The sequence below is a fragment of the Eucalyptus grandis genome, chromosome 6 (genome assembly GCF_016545825.1).
Source record: "Eucalyptus grandis isolate ANBG69807.140 chromosome 6, ASM1654582v1, whole genome shotgun sequence".
Taxonomy (NCBI): Eukaryota; Viridiplantae; Streptophyta; class Magnoliopsida; order Myrtales; family Myrtaceae; genus Eucalyptus; species Eucalyptus grandis.
This window is the reverse complement of record NC_052617.1, coordinates 44774350-44795151: the sequence shown is the minus strand read 5'-3', so window position 1 is coordinate 44795151 and position 20802 is coordinate 44774350. Positions and strand designations below refer to the sequence as shown.

The window sequence follows — 20802 nt, the reverse complement described above, 5'->3', positions numbered from 1 at the left end:
GGCACAATGCGCAAAATTAATTACTGAGGTTAGTTGAGACGTTACTAATGATCATCACGTTCATCGTTGTCTAAATTCGTTTTACTAGAAACATCCTAATGCATCTACAAACGGCGGTGTCCTTCCTATAGGACACCTGGTAAAGTAGATTGTGATTATGTTCATCAACCAAACCATTCATAAAACGAACATCTACACTTTTGCTGTTGAAAAGATACGAGCTTCTTACTAGTGGCCAATTGAGAAAACAAACTAACTCTTTTCAACTCAGTTATGCCCCAGGTTAGAGATTGGCAATAAAGTTCATGCATCAGCATACAAGGGAGCAGGTGCTTGAAAGGAAAGCCGGTTAAATATCCTAGCATCCAATTGGTTAATACGATGCTCATGAGTCGAGATATCATATCATGTGTAAATCTCAGATATCAAATAACATTTTAACGATTGTTTTGAATCATTCTCAAATTTGCATGCTTAAAATTGATGTGCCGACAATCCTTGCTTCTGTATTCATTGAAGTGTAATCTTAGCATCATTACAAATTGTATACTTCACCTATGATGAGGTCTGCGCTGGAAAAAGATAAGAGAACCAAGATGATGGCAATTCAGGAGAATGTCTAAAGCATCCAATCAAGATGTAATATGGGCCTACTCTAGCTAAGCTTTGGGCCCTCTAAGGGTGTGCAATTGCTTATCCAGCCCAGCCCAAATCCCAAGTGAGTATAAACATTAACGACTAACCAGATAAGTAAACGATTAGTACCATCGAATCCACCCAAAAAAAAAAAAAAAAGCGAAGTTTCATTCTTGTGTTATGCTCCTCATGATCAAAGCATTTAATTTCTCATACATCTCATGAGCTAAATGTGTACTTACATTCAAGAGAACCAAAATGCAAAATGTTATCTTGTGAATAAATACGAGAAATGAGTCAATGTAAAATCATGTTATCTTAGGATCGTCCATTTTAAATGTGTTCATAACTAATTATTGAAAAAAATTCAATGAGATCCATATTTCTACGTTATCCATCCCCTGATTATTGTAAATCAGCATGATGCAATTTAGCTTCAAATGCAATGCAAGATTGGACAAACAAATGTACAGGCTGCAAGAGATGAAGTCATGATCATGACCAATCCCAAGGCATCCAAAATACTTATTGAAAAAAAAGGGGGGGGTTCTAAATAAATTTTATTTATACATAATGTTGAAAAATCAATTAAATGAGAATATGATTGAAATGGTTTTATTAGAAGAATCGAATTCGACTCTTATAGAAAAACGCAACATATTGAAAAAATTATAGTATCTACAAACAGGATGTACTAGTTAGAAGTGTCGATTTTAAACATTGTGCAAAACATGTGTCTAATCAACAAAAGCAAACTTCCGATATGGATTTTCAGTAATAATCCGATAACTTAACTTAAACCTGAATATATTCCGTATTTTAATATGCTTGCACACCTTATCCCTATTAATTGGAGAAAAAGTATTCTTATCCCACCCTTTTTTACGTCCTATGGTTCAACCGGAGTAATTTTAAGACGTACTCTGCCCCAAATTTATGAATGCTCCGTACCTCTTATGAGATGCTTTGGACCGGATGCGAAAAGTGGAGTTAATCGGATGGATGAAAGTTGTTGAATCGGGACATCGAGAATCCTGAGTTAAAGGAGCAACAGTTACAAAAATTAAAAAATAAAAAATAAAAAAGCCCCCACCGACCATTGCAATGCGGCGCTTTAATCACCCCCCGGGTCGAACCGCATCCGGCAATTCGTCTTCGCTTTTCCCCCTCTCGCAGCACCGTCTCCTCGTCCGGCACCGGGCAATTCGCCATCGCCATCGCCATCGCCGCCGCCGCCGCCGCCGCCGTCGTCGTCGTCCCTTCCGCTCTCCCTAGGAACCCAACTCGCCCCGCCGTCCTTCTCCTGTTCTTGCTCCTCCGGCCGTGCCCCTTCGCCTGCGGAAAAGTCGAACCAGGAAGAAACCCCAAGCTCGATCCTTTTCGCCGCTGCGCTGTCGTGGGCGATGAAAAGAGGATACCCAGAACCGTCCCCATCCACGTCTCTCGGCCCGCCTCAGTCCAGACTCAAGTACAACCCTGAAGGTAGTTCCTTTGCTGCTGCCTGGCTTTGGATTTTTCCTGTGTTTCGTCGCGCTTTTTCTTTTTGCGCTCCTGGGATTCGCGGAATTGGGGGTTGGGTGCTTCTGGAGGGCAAGATCTAGTTCTTCGATCGAGACCCATTTGGTTTTGAGCACCGTGGCTGCGGCTTTTCTCCGTTTGGTGATTGATGATGGAGCTGGAATGAGTGGTTTGTATTGTCGCTTGCCCCTTTTGGTACCGGGAATCTGTGAAGGTTTTGCTTTTTCGTATTGGCGGGTATATGGAAAAATGAACCTGTGGCAAGAGTTTCGGTTGCTGAATCTAGCACTTCAGTTTCCTCTGGCATTGCTATGCTGACATATAGATTGCTTTGGGTTGTCACTGTAGGTGATGCCCAGTTCTTAGAAGATGAAACCACCAAGATTTTCGCCCGGAAAGTCGCTGACCATTACAGTGCGAGGACGAACCAGACCCTTGAAGAGAGGGAAGCTAGTCCCATTATTCACTTGAAGAAACTTAATAATTGGGTACGCACTCTGGTTTTCTAGATGCATTAGCTCTTGAAGATGGCAGATGACCGTAGCCCTCTCTAATGTCTTAACTCTTATGCCATGCAGATTAAAAGTGTATTAATTCAGCTCTATGCCCGACGTGGGGATGCAGTTCTTGATCTTGCGTGTGGCAAGGTGATTATCAGCTCTCATATGTCTATGTTCATTTTCAGAAATTAGTTTATTTCCTTTTTAGTTGCTTGGATATCTTTCCAGAATTTTTTTTTCCTTTTTACTAGGGCGGCGATCTCATTAAATGGGACAAAGCAAAAATTGGGTATTACGTTGGGATAGACATAGCTGAAGGCTCGGTAAGGATCAATCTCTCTGAGCTGTTGTATTTTACTCTCTCCTTATATAATTTGCTCTCTTAATCTTTTTGTACATAGCTGATATGATTATAGTGAGAGAATTTACTGCATGTAAAACATCTTCAGATAGAAGATTGCCGCACCCGTTATAATGGTGATGCAGACCACCATCAGCGACGTAAGAAGTTCACATTTCCGGCACGTCTCATATGTGGAGATTGTTTTGAGGTAAATGTGAGCATAGTTGTCAGAGGAAGGTCATAGTTAGGTGGTCCTTCACTGCAAACAATAAGAAGCTGGGAAGTTTTCATGAAGCTCCTTTCTCCTTTGGTTTGCCAACCTTAGCAGAACTCTCATTTCGAGAAGGGGGATGTAGTTTCCCATCGTGTTTAAAGAGGTTAATGCATGCAGCATGATCTTTCGACCTTGATTAAGTTCTTTGGTCCATCACATTATTTAATCCAACTCAGCATCACATCTCACTAATTTTTTAACTTTTAAGTCTCGTTAAGATATTAGACTTTCCATATATCATCAATTCGAGATTTTGTCAAAAACTGAACTAAATCGGTAAATCTCGATGGCATTATGAATAGAATTGAATTGCAATGAATTGTCATTGAATTATGCAATTCTTGCAAGAATCTTAGAGGACTGATAAGAGCTCTCTTTTTTCGCTGCCTATAATAGGTTCAACTGGACAAAGTTTTGGCTGCTGATGCACCTTTTGACATTTGCAGTTGCCAGGTAAGTGTGTCTAATTTAAGGTCTTATTTTTCTTACAAACTCACACACACAATATCGTGTTTGGTTTGAGTGTTCCTCGTGGCCTCTGAAACATGGGACGCCTGCCGTTTGCTGGAGATTACAACTGATCCTTGAGTAAAATTTGGTTATTTTATATTATGCTGACTATGTTTGTGCCTTTCTCATACAATCCAAGACTGCTTTTTTTGGTCACGGTTGCCACATGACAATAAAATCCTCATCTATCAAACTTTACAGTGCATGGGCCTTATGTGGTGTGCATTTGCCTTTATGTGACTTTGCCAATCACTGAACTTTTAATAATTCAAATATTGCAGTTTGCTATGCATTACTCCTGGTCAACTGAAGCACGGGCTCGTCGAGCTTTAGCCAACGTGTCAGCTTTACTTCGTCCCGGAGGCATATTCATTGGAACAATGCCAGATGCAAATGTAATAATAAAAAAGCTTAGAGAAGGTATTGTTATTCTAATTGGTCTATTGCAATTACATGCCGATAAGGCCTGTTCTTTCCCAGTAAAACTAAGGAATGATGCGGTCATGTTCACCCTCAACTTTTGCTAAATTCAATATAATTTCCAGCGGATGAGCTTGCTATCGGCAACAGTGTCTACTGGATACATTTTGATGAAGAATTCTCTGAGAAGGTGAATGCTCCATCACTGTTGACATATTTACAATTGTGATATTAAGTCATGAAAAAGTTCACATGTGCTTTTGTGTACAGAAATTTAAATCATCAAACCCCTTTGGGATCAAGTACAAGTTTCACCTAGAGGTACTAGTTTCTACTCTTTTTCTTGCTGTTGTTTGAGCTGTGTACACTGAATTAGCCACTCCAAGAAGCCATTTTAGTTGCCCAATTATCTTTCTTTCATCTCTCTTTTCCTTTTTTGACCAATCAATCTATTATGTATGTTGTATTCCACTTAAGAAAATGCACGCGTCTTGCAATGATAGCTGATTTTGCAAGTATATATGCTTTCAGGATGCTGTCGATTGCCCTGAATGGATTGTTCCCTTCCATGTCTTCAAAGCTTTGGCAGAAGAGGTAATTGTTTCCAGCAGTCCAGTTACTGCTTCTGGAGTTTTCTGGAGTTCTCTCATAGTGTGTGAGCAAGAAACTGCTGCCTGCCATCCACACTAAGTTCTTTTTCCATCTTCGGCAGTATGAGTTGGACCTAGTTTTCGTGAAGAACTCACATGAATTTGTACACGAATATTTGAAGAAGCCAGAATATGTGGAATTGATGCGGAGGCTTGGAGCCTTGGGGGATGGTAATCAAGACCAAAGTAAGTTTCCATTTTTGTCTGATGTGATGCCCACGTGGGGTGACTGCAGTTGGTTTTCGTTGTAGCTTGTAGATTTTGTTAATTGGGATTAAGTTCTATTTCATAAGTAAGTATCTCGAATCTTTAGACACTCAGTTAGTGAAGGTCATTTAATATTTTCATTATTCATAAAATTAAGATACTTTTAAACTAAAAGCCATGAGCCGTAAGTAGGAAGCACTTTTGGTTTTTTGACTTCTTGCATTCACTACAAACTAGGAACCATCCAAAGGAGGAAGCACGCTTTTCTGCCTCATAAAATCTCTGTGTTGTAAATTCCATGTGCATTTTTTCATAACAGCGGAGTATTCAAAGGTGGTAGTGCTGAACATGTACGAGCCCCTTCTAATGTAAAAATTGCCGGAAAAGAATCTGCTTGTACCAATCAGTATTTGCATGATTTACTTTTTTATGTTTTCATTGTGGATAACTGCAATTTCGGGTGTGGACCATGTGGCGTCCCCCAATTAGCTGTGGAACTATCTAATATCATTTCATTCCTACTCAGGCACGCTATCCCCAGATGAGTGGGAAGTAGCCTATCTATACTTGTCATTTGTATTGAGGAAGGTGAAAACATCTTTCTTGTCTCTTTCCCCTTCTTCTGTCATTGTCATTTTTTTGCCTTACATTGAAGAGTATGTATTGCTGTTGTCCTTGCAGAGAGGCCAACCAGACAGATCTCAAGTAAATGGTGGAAGAGACAAAGGGAAGATGCATCTAGAAAAAGAAGACATCTTGTACATTAATAACGACTTTTAGACTGACCATGCCTTTCTAGTCCACGCAATAACTCAGCAGAGCAGAGCATGAAGCAGCAACACCTTTTTTACCATCTTCAAGAAGGCTGTACGTCATCCTGTTGCTCTAATATTGCAAGCTTCAAAAGGTTGCTTCAAATTTTGTAGCTCCTTGAGAATAGATTACAATAGCAAAACCCGGATCTTGTATTATGGTGATATTCAAGATACAAAGTCTAGATGGGAATACAACGGAGTCGATCAATTGCTTTATTCCTTGTCAAACCAAATACTATGATGCTACCGATTTTTGCAAGGCCGAGCGCTAGGGTGTAGTCCACGTTCTTTCTTCTCGCCTATGTCTCGGTTGATGCCGAATTGCAGTATAACCCCCAGCATGTCATAGATTGTTGCTACCAGAAGGCAAAGAAAATGAGACAACGGGAGATCGTTGCCCAATCTTATCCACATCTGTAAATACTCTCCGAGCCCCACAATACTGAATCTGTAGTTACTCAGGTTAGCTAACCCACCTTCCTAGAAGGAGAGAGACTCGACATGTAGTAGTTCCTCAAGTTGGCAAGAAAATACCATGCAGGACATCTGATGGAAGGAAGGAGAGAGACTCCACATGCAGTAGTTATTAGAACCTGCTACGGAAGCGGACTAACTGATAAGAGGCCCGGAGCCAATAAAAGTATATACCGTCACATAATCGATCCATAAACCATGAGTGCAATGCAAACTGTACATTCTTATTTAATGTGCGGCACGCAAAACATCTATCTTTCCATCATCATCCCATAAAACATAACATTTTTCCCTGACTATAGTCAATCATACGTCACAAACTAGAGCTTTTGTAACTTCGACAAATTTTCATGAGTTTAGCCTCGCCTTATAAGGACAACGAGAAGAGTCAGCAGAGCCAACCCCATGAAAGACGCTCCAACAGCCAGTCCAGCATTTCCATCTGAGTTCGAAGACATCTTCTCCACAGATGGGGGAGTGAAGATGTCGGCAAGGAAGCTGGATATGTTGCTAACCATCTGCTCCACCCTAAGCTTGATGTTCTGCAAGAAGGACATGAATCCATTTTTGTGGCCACCTTCAGAAGTCTCTTCATCCACCCTTGGCGATTTCCAATCATCAGAAAAAGCATCATCAGCAGATTTCTCCACTTTTGGCTCCATATATGGGAATTGAATACCTGCTTATGGCACCAGGAATATATTTTGAGGCAATAATCCAAATGTGAGAGATTCATTCCCACGTAAGGTGAGGATATGTAAAAGCCGGATCATAGTGCAAAAGGAGGTAATGGATATCCTTACTGGAGTTCTGTGATTGGAGGAAGTCCTGGAGAGCCTTATTTTTCAAAAAAGCATCCCAGACATCTTGATCACTAGCAATTGAAGCAACAACAGTCTGCAAGACAAAAGTAAAAATAGGAACTCACGTGATTGCTCTATTAGTGAAATGACATAACAGCAATGCTGCTTTTGTTTATCAGATAGCTACACCACATATTACTTTTACAAACGACATTACACATTTGTTATTGAGAAGGGTAAGTACCTGAGCCTCAGGACTTTGAGTGAGCAGTTTAAAAGCCTCGACAGCATGTTTGGGTACTGGAAAAGTTGCCAGAGCCTCACCAATAACTGAAGATTGGGTCTCAACAGAATTTGTGAGCACGGGCAGACCAGAGGCCTGGTCTGCCGGAAGTTGACCTTCCCATCCAGTGATGTTTGTGGATGACAAATATACCCTAGATTACCAAAAGCATAAGATCCAAGGAAGAAGTGAAGATGGCAGACAAAGACCATTCCATCAAACAGGAGGAATATATATAGAGAGAGAGAGAGAGAGAGAGAGAGAAGAAGCAGAACATGATTGTAGAGAAAAGCACAAATAAGAAAAAAGGTGACCCCCATCAGAAGCCACACTTTTATTTCCCCGGACAAATGAAGCTTGTCTTCAGCCCGGAAACAATCATCAATATGTGTCAACAACCCAAAGATCATAATCAAGTCTAAAATGACAATCAATAAAACAACAGACACAAATGTAAACAACTATCTTTTTATAAACTAATGTCATACCAATTGAGCATGGAAAGTATATCCACCAGAACAAAGTGAAAAGTTTTCAAACTTCCCTGAAAAGTGGAGTATTGTTTTTAACTCATTATTTATGAATCTCTCTCCTAAAGAACCTCAAGCACTCAAAACAAATGAAAGTTGCAAATTTAGGGCAAGAGTCACCCAGAATATCAAATATGCACCCACTCCAAAACAAGATGATAAACTCGATGCACATATTGAGTAGGTAGAACAGCTCAAACAAAACATGCATTTCATGGTTTTCAAGAATGACTTACGATGGACTGAAAATGCACAAACCATAATAGATTCCAATATAAGTTTCCATCTAACCTCCACAAAATATGCTAGATAGAAAAATGAAAGACGAACACTGTGAGGAAAACAGAACAACGATCCCATAAAATTCATTTGCCATTTAATTGAATCTGACTCTCCACGAGGAAAATGATAATTTGCAAATGATAATCAAACTAGGAGTTCGAGCACTTCAGATACCATTAGGAGTCAGCTAGCCAATAGACCTGCATAATCGGCGGCGGCGGCAATGTATACAGTGCTTCATTACCTCTACTAACTTGGTAATCACTCAAATAAATGAGGAGACAATCTTTGACAACCAGAAGCAACAGTTTAAAACAAGCGAAGGCAGAAAAAAATACATACGATCCTAGATCGCCACAAAATATGGTAACTAGTAACTACACAGTTCTCTTTTGGTTCTCTCCCCCAATAAGGGGGTAGGTTTTCTTATGATGATCAAGAATCACCACTACGATTTTCTTCACAGAAATTGGACACAGAATGTTTATTCTCACAAAGCCATTCACATCTATCAGCTTCTGTCATCGAACCCAAACTCCGGATTAATTACAAACCACCATTTTTCAGAAGAAAGATCAGAACTTCCTCCCAAACCAACACCCATAGTGAACCTATTACATATGTAAGATATCCTTCTTAGCAGTTAATCCGACAGAACAAGTACAACAACACAGCACAAACGAGGAGACAATCTTTGACAACCAGAAGCAACAGTTTAAAACAAGCGAAGCAGAAAGAAATACATACGATCCTAGATCGCCACAAAATATGGTAACTAATACTCTTTTGGTTCTCTCCCCCAATAAGGGGGTAGGTTTTCTTATGATGATCAAGAATCACCACTACGATTTTCTTCACAGAAATTGGACACAGAATGTCTATTCTCACAAAGCCATTCGCATCTATCAGTTTCTGTCATCGAGCCCAAACTCCGGATTAATTACAAACCACCATTTTTCAGAAAAAAGATCAGAACTACACTCATAGTGAAGCTATTACATATGTAAGATATCCTTCTTAGCAGTTAATCCGACAGAACAAGTACAACAACACAGCACAAACGATGCAGAAACCCAATCCCCAAATCCCAAATCCACGGACACATAAACGATGGAATTACACACCGGCGGTAGCAAGTAACAGTCAAGACACGCCACATAAAACACCGAAGTTTCAGATTCAAATCCAAACGTACTTGTCAATAGCATCCTTCAAATCATCAGTCGCCGCCTTGGCCTCCTCAAAGCTCGGCACGCCCCCGAACACAACCCTACCCATCGGCTGGCCCACCAGTTTCTCCTCCAACCCCCCGAAGTCCCAATCGTCGACCTCCCACGCCGCCATCTGCGCCGCCTTCCCGTGGGGGGCGTCGCCGGCGGAGGCGGCGACCTCGTCGCCCTTCGCCGACACGATGGCGGGCGCCCAGCCGGAGCCGGGGCCGGATCCGCTCCGGACGGACTGCGGCGCCGCGGGGGCCGCGGGGGCCCTGCGGAGCACGCCGCCGATCCCCGCGACCTTCGCCGCCGCGGACCTCATCGCTGCGCCGCCTCCCATTGCGTCGGACCGTACGGAGCGGGGAGAAGAGAGAAGCGATCGGAGGGGAGAGATCGAGTGGTGGCCGTTTCAGCTTCGCGCCACGTACGTCCCTATTAGAGCTCGCCGATTGCTTAGCACCGAAGCAAGAAAATGAAATCTGAAAGAGGCTTGGATTCTTCTTCGGTTTTAAAGATCCTCGCCGAGCAAGATCCAGCCGTCCGTTCGTTTCGGATGCCATTACAGTGAATTTAACTTTTTAGAATTTTTCGAAACGGGAGGAAACTTCGCGGAAAAAAGATTAAGGGAGATTTGCAAATATTACGTGACTTGTTTAAATATGCTGTTTAGCAATAGTCTCCTTGTTGCCCGCAATAATCAAATCTAATCGAGTATGATCTATTTCTTACATTCCCCCTTCATCGAAGCATTACTTTTGTCGATAAAGGTACGTCGGATAGAAAGATCTCTTGGAATCATGAGTTTCGGATTTCCTTTTTCGTTTTTCGATAATCCCCATCTTTTCTTTTAAGAGGCCGAATAGAAGGACGAGATACTTGGAAAGTGTCGTGGCCTGGCCCCATTGGGAAAATGGTTGAAGTAGTTGAATAGGAGGACCGATGTAAGTTGTTATCTCGCATTGTGTTTAGATTAAGACAAGATTGGATAAAATAAGATAAAAAACCTCTTTTAATTTTGAAAAATAAATAATAATTTAATATGAGTCACAAATTCTTGAAAAAAATGAATCTCATAATGATTTGTAATTATTTATTATTTATTTTTGTGATAATAGATTGTTATTTTCATAATATATTAAATATTATTACGTAATTATTTTTTAAAATTTTTTATAATACGTTTTCAGTAATTTGAGATGTGATAGATAATATATATTAAAAAAAAAAAAAAAAAGGTGAAAATCCTCTAACTTTCCAATTGGCTAACCGGGATGAGCCACCGTCAATCACTGGGCCCATCCCTCGCTCACTCCGCTCGATCATGTCTCTCGACGTCTCCAAGGCGATGATCAGGCGGTGCAGGCTCCCGTTGGCAGCGGCGGAATCAGCAAGGCAGGAAGACCAGAGGGTGAGGTTTAATCAATCAAAGGAAACTAACAACAACAGATTGTCAAAGGAAAATTGACGATGTGAATAGTCATGATGACCATTTGGGCTCTGCGAAGGAGGAGGAGGGGTCATTCCAATGAGAAGGCCAGTTTCAATGAATTCTCCATCTTGGGTTGTCGAACCACGTTAGGGTTTAAAATCGCTCCCGTTCAATAAGAACGTGAACGAGCTGCCAAACAATTGACGATTTGGTGAATTAATTGGAGAGCAGGAAACAATTCATAATCGGTCACTACATCACTCTATCACTAGAAGATAATAGAGTTTGCTATTTTAAAAAAAAAATTAATCAAATCTAGCTTTATCCCATCCCTCCACTTGGATTCTCTTACCCAGCACATTATTCTGGTATAACCAGGCTTATTCAGTCCAAAGGATGTTGCCAATCATCGGATAATGATTCTTATTCAAATTAAGATTCGGACTGTCAAATGTAATCTTAAAAAATTCCCAAGAAATTATAATTGGATAGAAAGTGATTCCTTTTAGGATTACCATAAAAATCCTGAAACAGAGGTCCCACATCCTAAACTAATTTATGTGTTATAAAAAAATATATATATATTATATTACTACATGCATGTCATATATACCAAAACTAATTATCGTGTCGCGAAAAATCTCAAACTATTATATATATGGTACATTTACCTTAAACCGGTACATATATATCGCATTTACCTCAAACTATTATTCGTGTTACAAAAAATCTCAAACCATTACATATATACACCCGTGACTAATTTAAAAACTAATTCAAGGTAAATATGGTATGAATGTACTAGTTTAAGGTAAATGTTGCATGGGTGCACTATTTTTAGATTTTTTATAACAATAAAATTAGTTTTAAGTAAATGTAACATGACTGTACCAATTTGATATATTTTTTTATGATGTAAAAGTAATTCTTCAGCAAACATGGCACGGGTGTATCGGATTATGGTTATTTATAGTATTAACCGATTCTTTTAACCTTTTGATCACTTATTTTTTAACAGGTCACTCATGCACTTTCTGGATGAGTTATGTGGAATGAAAGAAAACCAAACATGATTTGGGTGTCTAAATTTAAATGAAGCAGTTGTCGCTTAGTTACTATAAGATAATTGAGACGTGCCTCTTACCAAAATACTTAACATGAGTTAGACACCATATCTCCTTCGGCATGCCGTGTCATGTTTTGATTGATTTTTTAAAATCTTTTTATTTGTATTTCTTCATTTTTACGTTATTTAATAATTTACCAAGAAAATACCAATTCAGGTTTGTTCTAGATATACATCGGCAATAGAGTTGGTCAATTTTTTTTAATTCCATCGCCCCTCTTGGTTCAAAATATCTATATAAATATTTAATAACAAGCTTTTAGGTTGTCTCTAATGACGATTCCTATGACTCTGACTTAGGAAAAATTCCAAATGAGAGTATGAAGTGCTCTTGCACCCTCATTTTTTCAAATAAAAGCTTAAAGTGTACCGTATTTCAAATAAAGGCCAAAAATACTATCATTTTCTCAAATAAAAGTCTAAAGTGAGCTTTGTTTCAAATAAAGGCTTAAAATAAGCATATCAATTTTAAAGAAAGGCTTGAACTCACTGTTTGGCGAAGGGCAATTTTATCTTCTAAATTTTATTCATTTTTTCCTTTTTTTTTTTTTTTTTGTAAAAAAATAAACTAAAAAAATTAAAATTAAGAAAAAGAAACACACATGCAGGAAGGCCCTCCTGCATGTATTTTTTCTTTTCTAATAAAAAACATTTATCTTGTTTATATTTTAAATATAATTTAATTATAAATTAAATTATAAATGTGTTTGGATGAAAATATTCTTGATTCGACATAATATTTTGCCGGCTGGCAATCCACTAAGGTTAGGCTGTTATTTAAAACAGCCATGACCATTTCAGGTTATTATTTAAGAAAATAAGGGCACCTCATGTCTTATTTGAAATAATGTCTACTTCATATCCTTATTTAAAAAAATGAGAACATTTCATACCCTTATTTGGTATTTTCCCCCTTGAATTGTGAGATCAACTCCTTCCAAGGGATGCTTCTCTTGCCCGCTCTACTTAATGTACTCGCAACTAGAATGGGTGCTTGCTCTTAACACTGCGAAAAAAAAAAAAAAAAAAAAAAAACTAGCTTGAATGAGTAACGTTGCAAATTAATAATTATTGAAAATTTAAATATCATAACTCATCCTTAACTATTTCTTTTGAGTAATCTATTAGTTTCTCCTGATATACTAAAGTCGTTGACTATATATAGAAATTTCCATGCATCACGTAACATTATAATTAAGAATTTTTTAATTATTATCAAGGTCTCATTTTTTACATTAATACATAGTATGACAACTAAGAGTTCTAACGTCACTTTAATTAAACGAGGAATATGGGAAAAGGAAACTAATAATATCATAATATTTATACGGCACTTATTTTTGTGCCATAATTTTCAAAATATACGTTTGCTCGAGTGATATAGATAATTTCGGTTGCCTGAAAATTCTACATGGCATTTATTTAATGTACAATTCTCTAATGAGGCTCGCCGGAAAAGCAGTGTCATTAAAAGAATGAAATTTTAACCATTTGTAATCAAATTGACGATCAAATGGTCAAAAATTTACCCAAAAGAACCCAAACTGAAAGAGTTGAGTTAACGTTCGTTGCCATATGGAAGTTTCATCAAACAGATAATGTGCTTCCTTTGGCTTTGCGCCCTTTTACCATTTGAAGTGGGCGACCTTTAGATTCGCGTAGCGTGCCCCGCGTGCTTGGGTAGAAGATGTGTGGAATTTTGCAGGAAAATTTGTCAAGTACTAAGTATAAAAATTTGATTAAGAAGGCAAATAAGGCCTTAAAATATTCAAACTCAGCACATTCAATTATGATATTTAGTTTTTATTTAACTATTAAATAAATGCATAATTTATTATTTAAATACTAATAAGATGAAAGCATGGTGATTTATCTGAAGCCGTGATTGGTGGTTGACATGCCAGCTTTGCCTATGTGCTCAGCTACTCCTCTAGCTGTTCTTTGCACCACCATATCCTTCCTTAATTCATCTTTGACAGTGGCATCATTTTAGGGCTAGTTTGCCTTGTCACTTTGATCATTATTTTACTTTGGACCTAACTCTCTTTAGAAAACGCCACATTTCACGTAAGATTCATTGTTTTTTAAAAAATCATGCCACTTAAAAGATTGACTAAAAAGTTATGGACCCAAGAACAAAAAAATATCACTTTTTTCGAAGAAAGGTTATTTCATATGACAAATAATTTGTGGTAAAACACAAAATATAACTTTACCCAAATAAACACGCCCGTGCAACTTACGGTATGCTACGACAAACAAAAGCAACCTCTGTGAGTTCATAATCATGACAAACCCTCGATTTGAAATTCGTAACCCCTTGCATGTTCTAAATGTAAATTTTTTCATACTATTTTTCAACTTAGAACGTGACACTTAGAAACTGACGCGAGAAAATGACATTTCACAAGCCTGCAAGCACCAAAGGACAAGCCAACGTAGCTTTTCGCCTGCGTCTTTGCGTTTCTGGGGAAGTGGAGAGAGTTCAGGCCAAAGACCAGAAGACACAATCTGTGGGTGAAAATTTTGCGTTCGAGAATTTGATTCCAAGAAGAAAAACCAAGAAATAAAGAATCCGCTGTTCTGCCCGTGAACAGACATCATCCTTAGAAAGTGTTTGATTCTCCTCAACTGTAAGTACGGTGTTTCAGGAATACACTTTCAGTAATAGTAAATACCACAAAAAAAATTCTTATATGACATAATTCTTTTCATATCTCCAAATAAAGGAAATGTAAGATTTCAAATTTGGTTAATTGGCCATCGTTAGCATAACTCTGAAAAAGGACGACACGAATAGACATATTGGTTTGATTTTGAACCGATGGTTGTAGACTTATAAACATAAGATTTGAATTTGGTTAGTTAGGACGCATTTGGTAATGCTTATGTTTTCAAAAACAATTTCTAATCAGATTTTTTATTTATTCTGTTCCCGATAATAATTTATAAGTATTTTAAGTCATTTTAGTAATTGTTCAAAATTTCAATTCCCAAAATATAATTGTGTTTAATACCGTGCTTAAAATTTATACTCCAAATTTTTTTTTTTTTAATCAAATAACTTTATTACTTTTTTTTCTTTTTTTCCTTTCTTTCTCTTCTTATTCTTCTTCTTCAAGTCGCCGGTTCGGCCTTGGGATGACTAGGGATCGACCTAGCTTAGGCTCGCCCTCGTCCACCGAGTGGCCTCGTTAAATCTCGTCTTGGGTCGGCAAGCCTTTCGGGCAAGCTTGCTAAGTCTTGGCGGGGTTGGGCGGTGACCTTGCATCGGTGGCGGGTGGATCGGGCAAGGCTCGCGACAACCGATGAGCTCGTTGGACCTGGCAACATATGGAGAAGAAGAAAAAGAGAAAATAATTGTTTGATTCTAATTGTTGCGGAAACAAGAATCAATTTTTTTTTAATTTGATTCTACTCCAAATTTGTTTTAAGAACAAAAATTTTACCAAACGCAATTTTGTTCCAAAATTACTCCCGAGAACAAAATAATAGAAATAAACATTATTTAATAAGCTAACAAATAGGGTCCTTAGCCACCGTTAGCAAAAGCCACGGGCCTATATGCATTCGAACGTTCCTTCATAATTATTTCAGAAAATCAAAACAAGTAAAGATAAATCCGTCAGAAACAAAATTGATCTCCGGGAGCTTAAATTATCTAGAAATGAAAACATTCCCAAAAGAGCAAAATTTAGCGTCAAAATTTTGATTTTCTAAATTTGCCAAGTCTCGAGCGCCAATCTTGAACTTCAAATAACAAAGCACTTCTCCTTTTTCCTCCATTTGCTTTGCCACCGAAATTCAAAAACCCCCCGGCAAAATATCACTATCCAATCCTTACGAAAGGGGACTTTAGAATTCTCCATTCTTATAAGGGGCCCCCTCCATAAGAATGCTTGATTTAGCACTTCGTAATTCGTGACCAATCGATCATCATTGATGTGAACGGCACCAGCCACTGTCCCTAACGAATGTTTTGTTGATTAATAAATTTGACTCGGGGGGAAAAAGAAAATGCCCCATCATTCTCGAAGACCGCTAATGATCGAGGGATAAGCCGAAAGTGGCCGATTAAGCTGGCCACCCCCTTTTGTCGTTCCCAATGTCACGTTCCTCGGCCCGAAACATTAGAAATCCGACTACACCCATCCAATGTCGGGATTGGCGAGGGACCGAATCGAGTCCTAACGCTTTAGGACTCCTCCTTAAAATCACCAATCTTTAATCCTCGAAGAATCATCTAAAGCACGAACACTTCGACGCGGGACGATCGAGCAAAGCCACAGAAAACGACGTGTGGGGATCCACTCCCCCGGTCACATCCCTCGAAGAGGTCGAGGTTGAAATCGGAAACCCGCGAATGAGTACTGACCACTGAGGAAAAACTGCCTTTTTTTTTTTTTTTCTTTCACTTTTACTAAGAGCAATTCATCTTTTACCCCTATGTCCTAAGGGGTGGATCCGAGGAAATTATTGGACCCACTATGGTCCAACCTAGACATAAGCCGAATGGGTAAAAAATTGAAATAAAATGGAGACCCACCACCATATGCGCTGCGACCGTAACATAAAGTCCGTTCCACGATAGTGCCAAGCCATGATAATTAAAGGCGAAAACAACAAAAGGGCGAGCGCATGAATAGAGAGAGAGAGAGAGAAAGTACGAACCCCACCACTACGAATGCTCTCGTGGGCCAATCTCTCTCCACAAGAAGAGAGGGAGATCGAGAGGGGAAGGGAGGGGCCCACTCGGGCCTCATTTAGGCCCACATTTCCCGCGTTGACATAAAGTGCTGCCCCCTCCTACGGAGGGAGGAGTGACTATGAAGATGCTATCCCCTGAATTTTATTCAATGTCCAAAGAAACAGTATCAACCAAAATTTTTTATTTTATTTTATTTTATAAATTCGATCATGGGAAAGGGGTCTGCTCGACAGCATAAATTTAGGGTTTGGCCCGTGAAGTGAGGTCCTTTTTCCCATTATTTTCATGTTGAAATCCTCCAACCCACCCCCACTTCCTTTTTTCCCTTCCGCCTCAAGAAAAAAAAGGAGAAGCTAGAGATATATTAGAATCGAAATGTGCAACGAAAGAGATAAGGGTATGGAGATGCTTTGCTTTGGTTCTTGCTAATCTCTTCCTTCACGAATGGGATTAAGAGGCGCAAAGGGGCATTGAACCCAGAACAGAACGAAGCGAAGCAAACCAAAAGCCAAAAAAAAAATATATATCAGAAGAAAAAGCTCTCTTTCGAAAAGTCTCTTCATCGCTAAATCTTGGATTCCAAATTCACATCTTTAATTACAATCCCTAATTATGACCAAGCTACCGGCAACCTAAATTCTAATGACATTTACTCACATATATATATTTAATATTATATTTGCTATTATGATGCGGGGGAAATTCTTCATTATTAGACAGGAGGAGGAGGAGGAGGAGGAGGAGGAGCGGACAAAAGTTGGAACAGCCTTGGACATTCTCTATCTCCGATCCTCGAACCCTTTCTCCTTCCTCACATGACTCATCAGCAGACCTGCGAAAAAACAACAAAAGAAAACGGCCTAGTAAGATCCTCAGCGAACCATGACGAAGCAGGTGGAAAGATTCCGTAACGCACGTCCGCATCCCTCACGGGATCCATTCCTCGAGAGAAATTTTACAAGTGAAAAGGAAAACTTCGTGTTGATGTACTGTAGGTACAATAAAACTGCTTAAAAATGTGGTACCGCCGGCGATTTCCTCAAGGAAAGTGAATCGAAATGGTTTCGTTTTGGAAAGACATTGGAGACAGATCATAGCCCAGGGAAGGGACAAAAAAACAGAGCACAGAACAGAGGAGAACATGAAACTTAGGCACATGAGAAAAGAGATAAAAAAAGAAAGAAAGGATATTCAAGAAGTGATGGGGGGTGGCCGTGATCTTTACCTTGCTGGGGCTTACAGTCGGGCGGATCCTCGAAGAGCGAGAGGGAGAGCTGCTTGTGAGCGACACCAATGTCGAAGAGAATGAGGCCGGAGCTGGGGTCGTCGACGATGATGTCCTTCACGGGGAGCCACAGGAAGAGCTCCTCCTGGGACAGGCCCACCACCCCGATGAGGCTCCCGTAGGTGAGGTTGGCCTTGACGACGCTGTCAAAGAAGACACGGTTCTCGAACTTGGTCAGGCAGGGCCCGTCGAGGAGCACCTCCAGCCGGCCGTCGTCGGAGAGGGTGTAGGACTTGATCTCGCGGGGGAGGAGGCCGGCCGGTAGGCCCCGGGAGCGGAGGAGGTCGTGGATGGAGGAGAGGGAGAGGGCCGGAGGGGAGACGGAGGAGAGGACGACGAGGACGATGCATGCCGATAGGGAGAGGAGCGCCGACTGGTGGGGGTTCGAGAAACGCATGGCGAAGATCGGAGAAGAAGGAGAGGTTGGAAGGGGTTTAAGGGCGAGAGAGTGCAAAGTGATATTTGGAAAGACTATGTAATAGGAAAAAAAAAAGATAAGTTGGTTGGGATTGAAATGACGGTTTAGCCCTTGTTTGGTGATCTTTTGATTTAGGGTTTTCCAGTGATTCTGTGCTGCGTGTTTTGGAATCGCCTAAATGCCCCTTCCATTAGATGGAGGTGGTGGGATTGGGATGTTATGTTGGTGGGGGGATTATTATGGGGTGGGGTGAAACGTGAGTTTGGTGTTTAGCTTCATGTCATGATTCGCGGGATTGGCATGGAGTCCCCATCATGGGGGTGCGTTCCACGGTCCACCCCGCATCACTATGCCCTTTGAACAATCATTGAGCGCCACCAGCATGAACCACACTCGCGCAGAACAGAAGAACAAGATCATGGTAGATCTTCGTAACGGTAGCGGATTCGCCAATTTCCGAAGCAGGATTATTCACCTTTTGGTCGTGTGTAATTATATGAGCTCCACAAGCATGGCATGCCATGTCCATTTCCTTGCTTGCTCGAAAAGAAAAAGGTCAAATTTAATGGGTAAAATATGGACGGAAAAAAAATCTTCCGTGACCTTATTAAGGCGGTAGTTGAAGATTCATTACGTCGATCTTCGCTTATCTTTTCGTTACCTATGGAAGGAAGTTGCGTGGTCGCACCGACGGGGGAATGTCATTAATAATGCTCCGCGATTAGGTCGGCCATGCGGATGGAGGGAAATGAAAAGAGGAAAAAAAGAAACAATTTATATAATGGGAACAAAAGAAAGGATTTGCCCGGGGGGGAAAGATTCCAAAAGGGTCCCTCCTCGATATAATATCCTGAGCTCCGGACACATTATTAATGGGTTTTGATTTAGAAGAGGACGAAGGAAGAAGGGGACTGGTCGGCCGCTGCTCGTCCGTCCATATATGCCCCGCGGGCTCGCCTTTTCGGCTCCCGCAAGCAAAGGGTCGCTCCCTTGCTTGCTTCGCATTTTTTAAATGATTTCGACGAGGTGGGCGCGCCTCGCGTTCATGGCGGTCAAACCGGTCCTCGTTCATGGCATCATGTATAATAATTAGCGGCGGTGCCCGCACGATTTGGGGCCCGGATCTGCGTCGTGGATGGCCCCGCTTTGCCTGCTCTAAATCGGGGTTTACCACCGGCAGGGTAGGGTGGCCAAATCAGGTGATGGAAACGGCTGGAATTTACGGAGTCTCTAGCTGTCGAAGGGACGGAGAGAAACCGGGAAGACTGTCGTAACTGTAGGTGAGGGGTAAATACGCGATTCCGCACGCCTGTCGTTTTTGCGTCTGCGTGGCGAGCGATGAGTTGGTTTTTTGGTCGGCTTTGAGGTTTATCCGGGCGAGAGGAGAAGCGACCGGAATTGTGGTTCTTGGAAGAACGGGGAGCGGGGAAGGTCAACGGACCGGCAGCTCCTTGTGGGGTGTAACGTATTCGGGGCGGTTTCTTTTTGAAGAAACCGTCGCAGTTCTTGGTTACGGGGAGAAAAAAAGATTGAATCTCCAATGCGCCAGCGAAAAGTCAGATGAGACTTTGATTTTAATGTATTTCGCGTGGAGTTTACATGGTATACAGACTGAATTGCATCGATGCACTCTCAACAATGACGAGGGATAAGCATGATCTCAGGGTGGAACTTGGAATCAAAATGTCGGGCCAATAAAAATCTATCCGGTTTTAGATTCCAGAGTATACAAAATAGATTTCATGTTCTAAAATGTGGGCTATATGTTTCGATTGGTAGATTATAAAATCTAGGTTAGCGAAACTTTTAGTTTATAATAGAGATTTTTACTTTATTAATATTTCATATTTTTTGTATGTCCAAATATAAATCGTGGTTAGTGCACAATAGCACGGAGTAGTAGTCATTAAATGTGATAATTTACTATAATTTTTCAATTAATAATATGGATGAAACCTAGTTATACCATAAAAACCGTGATAGGGTAAGTTTCAGAGTTGCAATGAGTGTTCTATGTTCTAAAAAATTAGGAATATGTTCAAACGGGAGGTTCAAAATTCTAGATTAGGGGCCATGAGTCATTTGATCTTTCCAAACGTCAATGATAATTTTTGATAAGGGATTTGATAAATTTAGAACTAGGAGACAAGTCGGGAAGGAGTGGAGGTGGGTCGAATTTTTTTCTTTTATTCATTTTATTGACAGTAGATTGAATTGGAGATTTGACAAGATTAGAATGAAAGTGAAACATAAGTGGATGTTGAAGCGGCAAAAAGTCAATTTATAAAAAGTAGCTAGTTTTCAATCCCGCGTACTGGGCATGATGTATTTCACAATTTCTCTATAAAAGAAGATCGACACAAAATGCAGAACGTTT

At 40.2% G+C, this 20802-nt stretch overlaps 3 protein-coding genes across 4 annotated transcripts; 1 reads left to right on the top strand and 2 right to left on the bottom strand.

The window, feature by feature from the left end:
• The first annotated feature begins 1777 nt into the window (after nt 1-1777).
• Nucleotides 1778-6089, top strand: LOC104450185 (mRNA cap guanine-N7 methyltransferase 1). Its single transcript, XM_010064631.3, has 13 exons — nt 1778-2118; nt 2503-2642; nt 2733-2801; nt 2906-2977; nt 3104-3205; nt 3668-3724; nt 4063-4201; nt 4327-4391; nt 4472-4522; nt 4733-4795; nt 4914-5037; nt 5585-5646; nt 5740-6089. The coding sequence occupies exons 1-13, from the start codon at nt 2040-2042 to the stop codon at nt 5836-5838; spliced, it is 1122 nt and encodes a 373-aa protein (XP_010062933.2). The 5' UTR covers nt 1778-2039; the 3' UTR covers nt 5839-6089.
• Nucleotides 6090-6490: 401 nt separating this feature from the next.
• Nucleotides 6491-9942, bottom strand: LOC104450186. Of its 2 annotated transcripts, none has more exons than XM_010064632.3 (4): nt 9441-9942; nt 7395-7587; nt 7151-7244; nt 6491-7029 (listed from the first exon to the last, which is right to left on the bottom strand). In XM_010064632.3, exons 1-4 carry the CDS (start codon nt 9797-9799, stop codon nt 6704-6706), a joined length of 972 nt encoding a protein of 323 aa, XP_010062934.2. In that variant the 5' UTR covers nt 9800-9942; the 3' UTR covers nt 6491-6703. The 2 variants fall into 2 exon arrangements, with proteins under 2 accessions (XP_010062934.2, XP_010062936.2); XM_010064634.3 differs by having other exon boundaries at nt 6491-7026; nt 9441-9941.
• Nucleotides 9943-17225: 7283 nt separating this feature from the next.
• LOC104450184 lies at nt 17226-18472 on the bottom strand. The gene is made up of 2 exons (XM_010064630.3): nt 17948-18472; nt 17226-17554 (listed from the first exon to the last, which is right to left on the bottom strand). The coding sequence occupies exons 1-2, from the start codon at nt 18402-18404 to the stop codon at nt 17502-17504; spliced, it is 510 nt and encodes a 169-aa protein (XP_010062932.1). The 5' UTR covers nt 18405-18472; the 3' UTR covers nt 17226-17501.
• Between the last annotated feature and the right edge of the window lie 2330 nt (nt 18473-20802).

Excerpts from the sequence above, each read along its gene's own strand:
- LOC104450185 (XM_010064631.3), top strand. The coding sequence starts at position 2,040 with ATGAAAAGAGGATACCCAGAACCGTCCCCATCCACGTCTCTCGGCCCG. Across the intron at positions 3,725-4,062 it reads TTGACATTTGCAGTTGCCAG|TTTGCTATGCATTACTCCTG; the intron begins GTAAGTGTGTCT and ends CAAATATTGCAG. Across the intron at positions 4,202-4,326 it reads AATAAAAAAGCTTAGAGAAG|CGGATGAGCTTGCTATCGGC; the intron begins GTATTGTTATTC and ends TATAATTTCCAG.
- LOC104450186 (XM_010064632.3), bottom strand. The coding sequence starts at position 9,799 with ATGGGAGGCGGCGCAGCGATGAGGTCCGCGGCGGCGAAGGTCGCGGGG. Across the intron at positions 7,588-9,440 it reads TTGAAGGATGCTATTGACAA|GGTATATTTGTCATCCACAA; the intron begins GTACGTTTGGAT and ends TTGGTAATCTAG. Across the intron at positions 7,245-7,394 it reads CTCAAAGTCCTGAGGCTCAG|ACTGTTGTTGCTTCAATTGC; the intron begins GTACTTACCCTT and ends TTTGTCTTGCAG.
- LOC104450184 (XM_010064630.3), bottom strand. The coding sequence starts at position 18,404 with ATGCGTTTCTCGAACCCCCACCAGTCGGCGCTCCTCTCCCTATCGGCA. Across the intron at positions 17,555-17,947 it reads CGACTGTAAGCCCCAGCAAG|GTCTGCTGATGAGTCATGTG; the intron begins GTAAAGATCACG and ends GTTTTTTCGCAG.